Source organism: Euleptes europaea, chromosome 7 (genome assembly GCF_029931775.1).
Source record: "Euleptes europaea isolate rEulEur1 chromosome 7, rEulEur1.hap1, whole genome shotgun sequence".
Classification (NCBI taxonomy): Eukaryota; Metazoa; Chordata; class Lepidosauria; order Squamata; family Sphaerodactylidae; genus Euleptes; species Euleptes europaea.
Window position 1 is genome coordinate 57,943,718 of NC_079318.1, and position 12,252 is coordinate 57,955,969.

Below are 12,252 nucleotides of genomic sequence, written 5' to 3' on the forward strand. Positions count from 1 at the left end.
AACAGCAACCTTAAGCGTAATCCAGAATCTGAGTGGTCAGATGCATGAACATAAAGGACTCTATATGTTCAAGGGCGTCTTGTTTGTTTTAGTGAAGAGAAAAATCAAATTGTTGCACCTGAATTTTCTATCTGTAGTCATCACAAATTTCTAACATCAAAGGAGAGAGCAAAATTCCTGCTGGTTTGTTGATATATATTGAAACTTTGTCTCATGAAAAGCCAAGGTTAAGAACAAGGCCTGCCAAGTTTGGGACTGGTGAGGACTTTCATATTTAATTCTCATTTTATGAAGGTCTTCAAATTACATATTTACTGAAAAGTAAAAAATGGCTCCTCAAAGAGCTGTTTATGCCAATAGTGTATGTTTTAACAAGCACTATTATCTGTAAGCATATACTTATTTACATGAAAGTTTTCAATGATATGCTTTAAAGAAAATAACCTTATTGGGAATACATACTGCCTAAATAGTAACTCCTGTACAGTACAAGGACCATTTACATGAAAACCTTGAAGGGTTTTCACTTGAAGGGTTTTCACTTAACTACTTTTTATTCAATTCTTTAAAAGATATAAACACCGTTTATGGAAACGTATGAGCACCAAATTTGCTTTGTAGCTCTGTTTTTTTATTATGTTCATAGATTTGTTTAGGGTACTTGAAATTCTGCCTGTGATTTAAATTGTGAAGTTTCTTCCATTCTATATGAATAGCATTTGTGAAGGATGCGATGTGAAGATTGGAGTGCAGGCTCTAGTAGGGTTCAGAGGTAAGATTAACAGCAAAGTTTATTTTAAAGAGCATTTGCTGTGGTTATTTTTATACCTCATAATAATCCAAAACAAAACTGTTTCTGGGAAATAATTGCATCACCAATTGAGGTGACAAACTTTCTCCCCTCCTCCATCCTATGTATGTAGTACCTCTACCTTCTGCGTCTGAGGACTTGTCCACACAAGGATTCTTATGTGCATTTTCTATGACTGTTAATGGTCTCCAATAGTGCATATGTAAACCAAATAAAGCAAATCTGTCATCATGGGTGGTGAAATGCCCAGGGGGTAATTGCCTCATCAGATACTGTTTTTTAGGTGCTTCAGGATCTGTGATAAAACTATTAAACCAAGAGTGTGCCAAATAAACACATGCACATGCATATTATTTTAATTTGAAGCTTGTGTTTTCCACTTATGTTTAATGTGTTATTGGTGTTCTTCTGGGTGGGCCTTCAGGAGGTGATAGGTTGCAACAAATGAATGAACAGGGAATTTGTGAACATGTGTCAGAGGGAGAAAGGGGACTATTGTGCACCCACAGACACTTGCAGAGCAATCCTGAGGCATGCCTGCCCCTCAGTGGCTGGCCATGGCAGAACTATGGCATTGCTAGTCCACTCTCTGTAGGGTTTGTTAACGTGGCAGCCAGAAGGGGGAAAAAGGGTCAGTGGCTGGCTTTTAGTAGCGATAACCATATCAGCGTCGCCAACAGCCCTGCCACTGCATTTTTTGGAGGTGCTGCAGGGAGGTAGTGGGGCTCTGATAGACAGGGCCAGAACCAATCATGGGTCACCTGGCATGGGGGCCGAGCCAGTCTCCCATTAGAGCTCAGGGGCATCAGGGAATTAGCCAGGGATGCTGGCTCATTGTCAGCTGTACACACCTCACTTCAAGGGCCCAAGCCCTGTCACAAGTCCCTGGTCACCTGCCAGTGTTGACATGGGCCCAGCATTCACCCCCACAGACACCCCAAGCTGGCCCCCTGCCCACACAGAGTAGCAGGCACCCACACCTCATAAGGTGAAGGGGCAGTGTTGTAGACAGTCTGTGGAGTCAGGTTCTTAAGGAAGGAAGGAAGCGGTCATTACAAGTGTAGGAAAACTCAGTTTCCCATAATTAACAGCAACCTTGCACTCGACCATGAAGGAGAAACGAAGCAGACTGGTCTCCATTACTGATAACAAGTCTTATAAGGTTAGTACATTTAATATTCTCCTGGGGGGCATTTTTGGAGGTAGAGCCCCCAAATTCACAGCATAGCTTGTAGGGGCTCTCCTTGCACAACCCCGAAGTTTGGTGAAGATTGGGTCAGGGGGTCCGATTTTATGGGTCTGGAAGGGGCTGCTCCCCCTCCATAGACAACCATTGCAAACCTCTCAATGCTTGCTTATTGAGGGGGGGGGGAGACTCCTTCCGAACCCCTGACCAATCTTCACCAAACTTTGGGGTTTGTGCGAGGACAATCCCTTCAAGCTATGCTGTGAATTTGGGGGCTCGACCTCCAAAAATGATTCCCCCAGGGCTGAATTTTTTTTGGAAACTGGAAAATAAGCTGAATGCCCATATTTACCGGTATGGGTATTCGGCTTATATCAGGTTTCCCAAAATAAATTAAATTTACTGATTTTTTTTTTAAAAAATTTGCACAGCCCTAGTTGCCCCTGCTAGACTGACGTGCTGCTCAGCTTGGGTGCAGGAGGTAGCACTGCTGGAATGGCTCATGGCCACAGATGGAGGGAAAGGGGGAAGAAGGTTGGGGGAACAGATCTCTGCTTACTTGTCAGTGTGTGGCCACCCCTTTGGGTCCGGCCTCCAGAGACGGGGTACCTGTTAGGGTTCAGAACTAGGAGAGGTCAGCCATGGAGAGTGGCTGTTGCTCTCCCTGTGGGCTGTTGGCGCAAAGTGCTTCCCCAGTAGTGCTAAGTCTTCCAGTCATGCATGCCTTATAGAAGCATCTCTCTCCATTCTTTCCAAAGTGCAGAGACTGTCCCTATTGCTGATGAAAGGGTGCTTTTACAGTTGGGGTGTTCTCAGCCAGTGTGGTGTAGTGGTTAAGAGTGGTGGTTTGGAGTGGTGGACTCTGATCTGGAGAATCAGGTTTGATTCCCCACTCCTCTACATAAGCAGCGGACGCTAATCTGGTGAACGGGATTTGTTTCCCCACTCCTACACATTAAGCCAGATGTCGTTGGGCTAGTCACAGCTCTTTCAGCCCCACCCACCTCATAGGGTGTCTGTTGTGGGGAGGGGAAGGTGATTGTATGCCAGTTTGATTCTTCCTTAAGTGGTAGAGAAAGTCGGCATATAAAAACCAACCCTCCTCCTCCTCCTCTCCCTTGTTTAAGGTCCCAGGCTACTTACTTCAGCCTTGATATCTCAGCCCTGGCCAGCTGAGCTCTTGCCATTGCATGCTGGTTGCCTCTTCAGAGAATTTATCTGGCAGTAAGATGGTGATACACAGTGGTGCTTTTTAAAAAACAACAACAAAAAGGTGCCACTACTCATATATAAGGTTGTGTCAGTTTCCACCAGTTCCCCCCTCAGGACTTGGGAGAGCCCCGAAAAAGGTGCCGGTACTCAGTATCAGTGAGTACCGTCACAAACAAAACAAAGCAAACAAATAAGCCCTGGTGATACTTATATGCATTCTTGTCCTCGGTCGTTTTGAAAGGAAGAAAGATGGTGTTTTGACCTACCTCATCAAATATTTTTGATATGGGTAGGGGTTCTTTATATACACATGAAAAGGGAGAGTAAACAAAATGAGAAAGGAAGGTGTGCTTCTCTCACATTGTCTTTGTCTAATCTACTCCAGTTTGTGTAGCAATTTAGGCAATTGGTATTATAGGTGACATAAGTATGGTAAATTCCTAGACATCCGATTACTGTAATTATTAAAGCCAAAAAAGTGTTATATGTTTGCTTCAGGATCAGCCCCAACAACAAATAGTGTTCATGGTACAGTTCAAAATGCTGGTGTCTCTGAAACCTCCCCTATATATTTCACTAGGCAATGTCTATCAAAATGATTTCCATATTGACATATCTCCCATTTAAACCATGAATGATATTCCACCTACATTCCTACTAACTGTTCCTCGTTTGTATATTCCTTTTAATATGGAGGCTTATCATAAATTGAACCTGAGTATTTTCTATAAATTATGAAACTTTATATTTTGGGGAGACCTTTGTCATTTTTAATAAACATTTTTGGGGTTGTTTTAATCTGCATATTTTGTATTCTAGTATATTTTAATGTTGGTAACACCACCTTTCTTGAATGTTTTATTCACCCAAAGCCTTAAATACTTCAGCAAAGAAATTATATTTTACCATATAAATGCTTAATGGGTTGCTAGTGCCTAGGAATACTGGAATAAATTAAGAACAATGTGCACATCAAATTTACAACATTTGCGTTTGACAACTTTAAGGAAACTGCTGAAGTTCTTAAGTTATTTTGCTCTACTTGGCATCAGTCATAATCATGCTTACTTTTGAACAATCTTTCCTAAGATCAATGTAACTTGCTTAAATGGACGTTTAGTACCAAAGCAATTGCATGTTTAATTTTTTTAACAATCAACAGGAGCTTTTGTAGGCCGTTTGCAATTAAAGTGCTAATTTATGAGCTAAATTCTCCACCTGTTTGTAGTCTTTCTTTAAAATTAAGGTATGTCTCTTATTTTAAATGCTATAGTTTCTGTTACAGTTTTTTTTTAAAAAATATATATATTTCATCCTATAGTTCTTTAGAGGGTGGGAGGAAGATGGAGAGGGAGAAATAATATTAATTCTTTCATTTACTTGTCTAACTGTTTTTGAAGGGATGAATGTGAATTAACAGTGTTATCCTTTCCTAACAATTATCTTTCGCTACTCTAGCTAGTTTAGTTCTAAAAGACAGTGCCATTGACAAGGGGGGAAAAAAGAACCTTCTCAGATTTTTCAGCTCAGCGGTGGTAATGTGGCACTGAACACTAATGAGGGGACCCCCACTGGTTTGCCTGCTTTGTGACTTTTCTATTTCATAATTATTTTTAAAACGCAAAACGACATGAGGTAGACCAGTCATGTCTCTGCTACTTCCTGGTACCTCAGCGCTCACTACAGATGGCAATTTGTTCTTGTAACATATATGTCTCTCTGACCATTTTTGTCCAATTTGTATGGGTTCTACCATTTCCTTTCTCTCTTTCAGGGGCCTTGCTGTGTGTGAGCTAGGGGGTGGCATGACATGCTTGGCTGGGCTCATGGTAGGTCTTTTCTCAATTCCAATCCCATTCAAAGGAAGGAACAAAAGAGAAAAAATGTTCCAGTGCCTCCAACTGCTGGGTCAGAGAACTGTCAACAGAATCAGCCGCGGTCAAGCTGCAGAGTCTTGAGAGACCTTCTAGATTGACTTGCTTTCGTATCATATTGATTTTATGGTTGCCTCGATGAGCAGAAACATTTTACCTCAGTGTAGTCAATATCTCTTGTTGTGACATTCCAGGCCACGTACAGTCTGTCTTTCATTGCCATAGCTGAAGCTCCCCCCCCTTTCAGATTATAGTCCCCGTTTGCTAAGATACAGGAATAGCCCGGCGAATCACAGTTGGAGCACCATGATATAGCTGCTAATGTTTTGCCTGCATTATTACACCAACAAACATGATCCAGAGCTCTCGGTAATTAGATTCTTTTGAATTAGATTGGCCATTCAGGAGCGTCGTTCACCATTCTCTGGGTTCTGAGTCATGTATTCAGGAGATATTATGTAGCAGTGCAGTGCATTAGACAAGTTTTTATGTCTCTACAAATAAAAGCATATTGTTACACTGATTGGCATTTGACAAACCTGTCGTTCTTACACAATGTGTCGAGGTTACAGCCCAATGTGCGAGCATGTCAAAGCTCACAAAAAAATTACCCTTACAAAGCCATCTGCCTGCAATGCAAAGTTATATGAAGGGCATCAGGCAGTCAGACAGAAGCAAGCTGAAAGGCAGAGTGACAGCCTCGTATGATGGCTCTACTAGATAAACAGAAGCCCGCAAATGAAAGCCTCTCAGAATACCATCATCCGCTGTCACAATGCAATTACGGAACAGAATGATAGCAAGATAGAGGCTCCCGCAAATGGAATGATAAAAGTATTGACTGATTTGATTGAATGATTAAAATAATGCAGACATAAAATGAAAAAAGATTGAAGACTGTTACAGAGAAATAGGTGAGGAAGCATGATACTGAAGGCTTGTCACTCCTGTCTTCACTTCCACATAGACAAGCATATTTGCTCATTGTTTGCTGTGCTCTTTCTCTCTCCCCCCCCTTCCAGGTTGCTATTTCTGCAGATGTCAAAGAAGTTCTGTTAACTGATGGAAATGAAAAGGCCATCAAAAGTATCCTTATTCAGATAGAAAACTGGTTTGTCGGACTCGTTACTCCCCCCCACCCCGGCTGAGCAACAATTGATACAAATGCAGCAAGGGGTGGATATAATAATGTATGTATGTACACACACACATCCACTATTGGTAATTAAAAATATGTAAAATTCTTGGAATAGATCTCCATTGTTCCCTAAAATAAATTCATATTCTCCTTGCATTGAAGTGTGTGTAAATTTAGAGGGAAAGCAGCACGCAACATGATAAATACTAGTCTCAGTAGTATTTGAAGATTGCATTCAAATAAGATCTATTAAAAAATACAACAGAAGCTCTAACCATTAATCCCAGATTTCATTTTGCTGGTCTGTTTTACTTTTGCTCTGCTTTCAGATATTAACGTTTTAATAGCATTGCATTTAACCAATTTCTACATTTTCTTTACATTGCATCATGTACACATATCTAACTCCAACTGACCTCTCCTAAACTTCAGATAAGATGCATCATTATTGAATTGACTCCTCATTGACTGATAATTCTTTTAAGACAATTTTTTAAAATATCTGCTCTCCATTCTGTACTGTTACAGTATTCTATTCCAATAATTTTAATGTGTCTGATTAATAAGTATGCAGGTAAACATATTTGATCTTTCATATGGTTACAAATTATACCCTGTTAGCTGTCTTCAACAGCACAAGATCTGAGTCCCACAGTGAATATTAATGGCTGACAGAAATTGAGAGGGGAAAGTAGAAGGTATCTGTTTGCTTTGGTTCCTTCATGATAATGATGTTGGCATATTAAGGTTCTTCAGTATGGTGGTACACTAATGTCAATGTTATGGAGAATTCTCTTTGTTACTAACAAATTCCAGAGGAGTAGCAATGTTAGTCCATTGTAGCCAAACCAAAAAGGAGATTTGTAGCAGAAGCATAATTATTGTGGCATAAACTTTTGTGGACGTGAGCCTGATTGATGAAGTGGGCTCTACTCACAGAAGTTTATGCTGTAATCAATCTATTAGTCTTTAAGGTCCCATAAGATCCCTTTTTGTCTCTTAGCAACATAGACCTTTCCCCCAGTTTAACAAGGTCTGTTTTGAATTATTAAAAAAAAAGTATTCACAATGCATGTACAGTGTTAGTGTAAAAAAATACTTGCTCAGTCTTCAAAAATTCTTGCATTTTCTTTGAGAGGTCACAGGACAAGTACATCCATTTCAAATATTTAGAGGATTTAAGTGGAGGACGCAGTCCTAATTACTGGCCATATTTTTTGAAATGTGACATACTGAAGCTTTAAAGCATGCTTTTCTCTCTCTCCAGTTATGTAGGGTTACAGTTTCTAGCCAGAAAATCTTGTTGACTTTGTTTCTTCCTTGCCGGAATATTGTGTGTGGGACATTGTATTATATTCTTGCATACCTCTCCTGAAGAAGCAAAATAGAACAGAATTATTATAGATATATTATAAACAAAACTAAATCATTTAATGTGTAAGCAAGCTTATATCTAGTTTTAGATTGCTTACAGATGAACACTAAAAAAATTTAACAGTTTCCCTAAGGTCTATTCTAAAGTTTTATTGCATTGCCGAAATCTGTGTCATGACCCAATACGCTACACAAGTAATAGATCATGCTTGGGACTGAAATAGTATATTTTATAATTTTATTCAATTAGATTGTTAAATAGTTTCACTGTCACTATTAGACAGAATACAGACTTCGCAATGTTTAAAACGGCACAATAAAATAGGGAATGGGATTACCTTATGATTTTATATCCCGTTATGTAGTGGAAAAGTATAGTACTGTTTTGAAACAATTATCAAACATGTTTTAGACAAAAAACTCTGCTCACTTGAATTCTTCTGAAATGCCAGGTTGTCCCCGAGGACAAATATATTAGACTACACACTTGGATGAGAATAAGTTATGTTGAAATCGGAGGAACTTGTTTCCCTTTTACATATGTTAGGATTAGTTTACCCACCCATTTTTATGTGTTTCAACTAACTTTCATTAGCATTTTCAAGAGGCTATTTCCTCCCAAGTGTGTAGCCGAATATATAGAAATCCACCTAAGCAAATGTGCTGCATTATATTGGAGGATTCTGCATTTGGAGGACTACTAAGTGCTTTGTGCTCTATTCTGTTGCTGAGCTACTAAATTCTAATACCCTTCTGTTTTAAAATTAGAATTAATTTTTCTCTTTACAATTTATTTGGAACTTTACATTATGCCAGTTATACTATAATATCAAAATACCTTTCTAAAAAATCAAAATGGTGTCAACTAGGAAGAGGGGAAACCGCAGCCAGAAGCCAGGAAATCACTAAGCAAGCCTGCTAATTATTCTTAATGGGCAAGATGAACACATTAAGAAACAAATGAATACATCAGCACAGTGTAATTGAAAATCGACCTGGCAATAGCACATTGCATCTGAGCATCCACTTTTATATTATCATTGTTGTCATACTTATTATTGTTGCTATTATTAGCATTATTCACAGAGTGTACCGGAGTGTCCTTTTGTGAAGTCTTGCATGGGGGGTGGATTGGGATTTATTTTTCAAAAAATAATACTGAATGGATTGTGTCACCTCCGCTTTGATGGATTTGTTGTTCTCATTTGTGAGAATGATAATTTCATTTACTTATATAGGGATGCCAAAGCGTGTGCTCTCTTAATGCAAAATCAATATATATCTTTGCGCAAAACACACAAGCTTGCTTCCGTGTTAACTATTGTGAGCTTCAACTTGATGTCTTCTCGTGTTGCATAACATTTTAGATAGACTCATATGCTCAAGTGACATTGTTCACTTTATCACCTGTAGCACCTTTGTACAGTGTTGCTATAAAATACAGCTACATCCCATTATCTGCACTAAAAAGATATTCTGCTTGCTGTTAGTTATTGTATTGCAGAGTACTGATAAAATTTAAACATTTTAAAATAGCATGTAAAGCTTTCTTTTTAACCTTTTGATATGTTTCCTAATAAGATGAAGAGTATTGGACGAAAATTTAATAGTGTAACTAGAACATCAGCTTTGTGTCATTAGACACAAAATTCATTTCTTGGACTATGGTGTTTTAACCATAGTTACATTTTTTTAGGTAGAAAAAGTATTTATTACTTTCTCCATGTGTTTGTTTGAAACAGCTTCCAAAACTATAAATACATAAAATCACAATATAAAACTATAAAACAACATAAAACCTCAAAGCTATTTTCTAAAATACCTGTATAAACTTTCAAAGCATAAAACCATACCATCAGATAACACATCTAAAAAACTTATCCTCATCATCTCAGAACTGCAGCAATAAAACCTTTAAAAAAGTTTTAAAAATTGGTTACATAGCAACTTAAATTCAAGTTTATGTTCCAACTACAGATGCTGATGAGGAAGAAATTGAAAGCTTTTATGCAAGTGTCCAGGAAGAAATTGATCACACACCTAACCAAGATGTGCTGATAATCATAGGTGACTGAAATGCAAAAGTAGGAAACAAAGTAGAATCAAATATTGTTGGCAGATTTGGCCTAGGAGCATGAAATGAAGCAGGAGAGCAACTCCTACAGATGTGTGAAGACAACAAGTTGTTCATTGCAGACATGTTTCAGACAACCAAATATACTATTGTATACATGAAAATCGCCAGACAGCCAATATAGAAATCAATTAGATTATATAATTGGAAGCAGAAGATGGAGAGGCTCTATTCTCTCTGCTAAAACAAGACCAGGAGCTGACTGTGGTACAGACCATGAATTGTTAATATCAAAAAATCAGAATAAAGCTGAAGAAAAACACCAAAACATTAACAGTGCCAAAATACAATATAAGCAACATTCCTGAAGAGTTTAAGGACCATGTAAAGAACAGATTTGCATTACTAAGTTCAAGTGGATGTGAACCAGGAGAGCTATGAGTTGAAACCAGAGATATTATCAAGGAAGAACGAACAAAGACTATTCCTGTAGCCACAAGAAATGAAAAGCCTCGGTAGATGACTGAAGAAACTTAAAATTGCTAAAGATAGATGAAAAGCAAAAGTAAAAGGTGACAGAAAACAGAATCAAAAGTCTAAATGTACCGTTCAAGCGACTTGTACATAGAGACAAGAGAATTATTATAATAACCAGTGTAAAGAAATCGAAGAGAACAACAAAAAAGGAAGAACAAGAGATCTGTTCCACAAGATCCAAGAAATCAAAGGACAATTTAAAGCACAGTTAGGCATGCTGAAAGATCAACATGAAAATACATTAACTGAACAGGAAAAAATAAAGGTGGGAATAATTCACTGAAGAACTATACAAAAGAGATGAAAGGATGACAGGCTCCTTCCAAGAAGAATCTTTTTAAGAAGAACCTTCAGTTTTAGAAAGTGAAATGAAAGCTTCACTGAAAGCAATTGGGAGAAACAAATCACCAGCACCAGATGGGATATCAATAGAGCTATTCCAAGGCACAGAAACTAAATCCACAAAATCTTAACAAGAATATGCTAACAAATATGGAGAGTAAAACAATGGCCCACAGACTGGAAACGGTCAATTTACATTCCAATTCCCCCCAAAAAAGATGTCAAAGACTGCAGCAACTATCGGACGATCACATTAATTTCTCTCTTTTTTTGGTGTTTTAAAATGTTATTTACCATCAAGGTTCTAATTTGTGCCCATTCTATTCAACAGCTATGTAATGTGTGTGTTTGTAAAGTGCCATCAAGTAGCTTCTGACTCATGGCAGCCCCATGAATCAATGTCTTCCAAAACATCCTATCATTAACAGCCTTGCTCAGTTATTGCAAACTGAGGACCATGGCTTCCTTTATAGAGTCAATCCATCTCATGTTGGGTCTTCCTCTTTTCCTGCTGCCTTCAACTTTTCCTAGCAGTTTAACAATAGCCCCCCAATGCCACATTCTAGAACTAGTCAGCCAGACAGAACCACCAGAGTATAATTCACCAGTACTCAACTCAGCCAACAAATCCAGAAGGATAATATGGTTGAAGGTATCAAAAGTGGCTGAGAAGTTCAGGAAAACCAACCCGGTCTCTCTCCTGGCAATATTTAAATGTAGTACAGAAACTCTACATTCAGTGACTGGGCTTTTGACCAGATAAAATGAACGTATGATTCTTTTGTGAATCCTAACTGTGTTCCAGCCAGCATGAAGATGCCATTGTCAGCATATGCCTACCTGCCAAATATAAGTAGCAGCCTACAGAACTAGAACTGGGAGACAACATAGTGGGGTGGACTTGTTTCTCTAGCTATACTTAAATCAGTACAAGACATCTTGCATGTCACTGAATTGTTTTCAGAACTATTATTTAAGGCAGTTTAGGTATCTAAAGCAGTTTTTTTTTTTTTAGTTAGAAACATGTTTTCCTGGAATTTTCCAAATAAATATGTTCAAGGTTTTGGTGCTAGCCTGTCATTTAAGCATATCTAACAATGTAAGCTCTACCTCACAAAGACTTACACCACAAAACTTTAAAGTACCACAAACCTTGACATAGTTTTGCATGCCTCAGAGAAACAAAGCTCTCTCTCTCGAATTCTAAGCACAATACGTGTTGTGCTTAAATTCATGAAACTGATTTCCAAATAAATATTTTAAAGATTGAGGAGTATATCCATTGGTCAAGGAGGCACCTTTTGGGTACCTCACTTTTGTACAGAGACAAAGACCCCCAAACCCAGTGACCCCCCATGTGTAGATTGGAAGTTGCTTAGAAAACAAAGACTACCTTGCCACTTGGAGGGTTTGTTTGTTTTTGAGAAAGATGGTTTATAAATGCTGTAAAATAAATAATAAATAAATATCTCTCTGCGCATTGGAAGTGAGGCAAAGTGAAAAAAAACATACAGAAATAAAGGGATAGGTTTTACACGTCCCAGTTTTAGGGTCGTTAAGCACATCTCAGTGGTAGGGATGATCACAAAAGTCTCTTAAATACCATCCCTTCCCGTAACTGCTTATTAGATTGAAACCCAATCTAAGCTTATTAGGTAGAAGAAAGGCTTCTTGATTTTAGAACTTACTATTGTATACATGCAC

General features: G+C 38.3%; 1 protein-coding gene across 1 annotated transcript in view; it reads left to right on the forward strand.

The window, feature by feature from the left end:
* CAMKMT (calmodulin-lysine N-methyltransferase) overlaps window positions 1-12,252 on the forward strand; it is a 297,003-nt gene that overhangs the window by 247,890 nt on the left and 36,861 nt on the right. Inside the window, exons 5-6 of the mRNA XM_056852994.1 lie at window positions 4,984-5,038; window positions 6,106-6,169. Coding sequence (XP_056708972.1) covers window positions 4,984-5,038; window positions 6,106-6,169 — 119 coding nt within the window. The remainder of the gene's footprint in view (window positions 1-4,983; window positions 5,039-6,105; window positions 6,170-12,252) is intronic.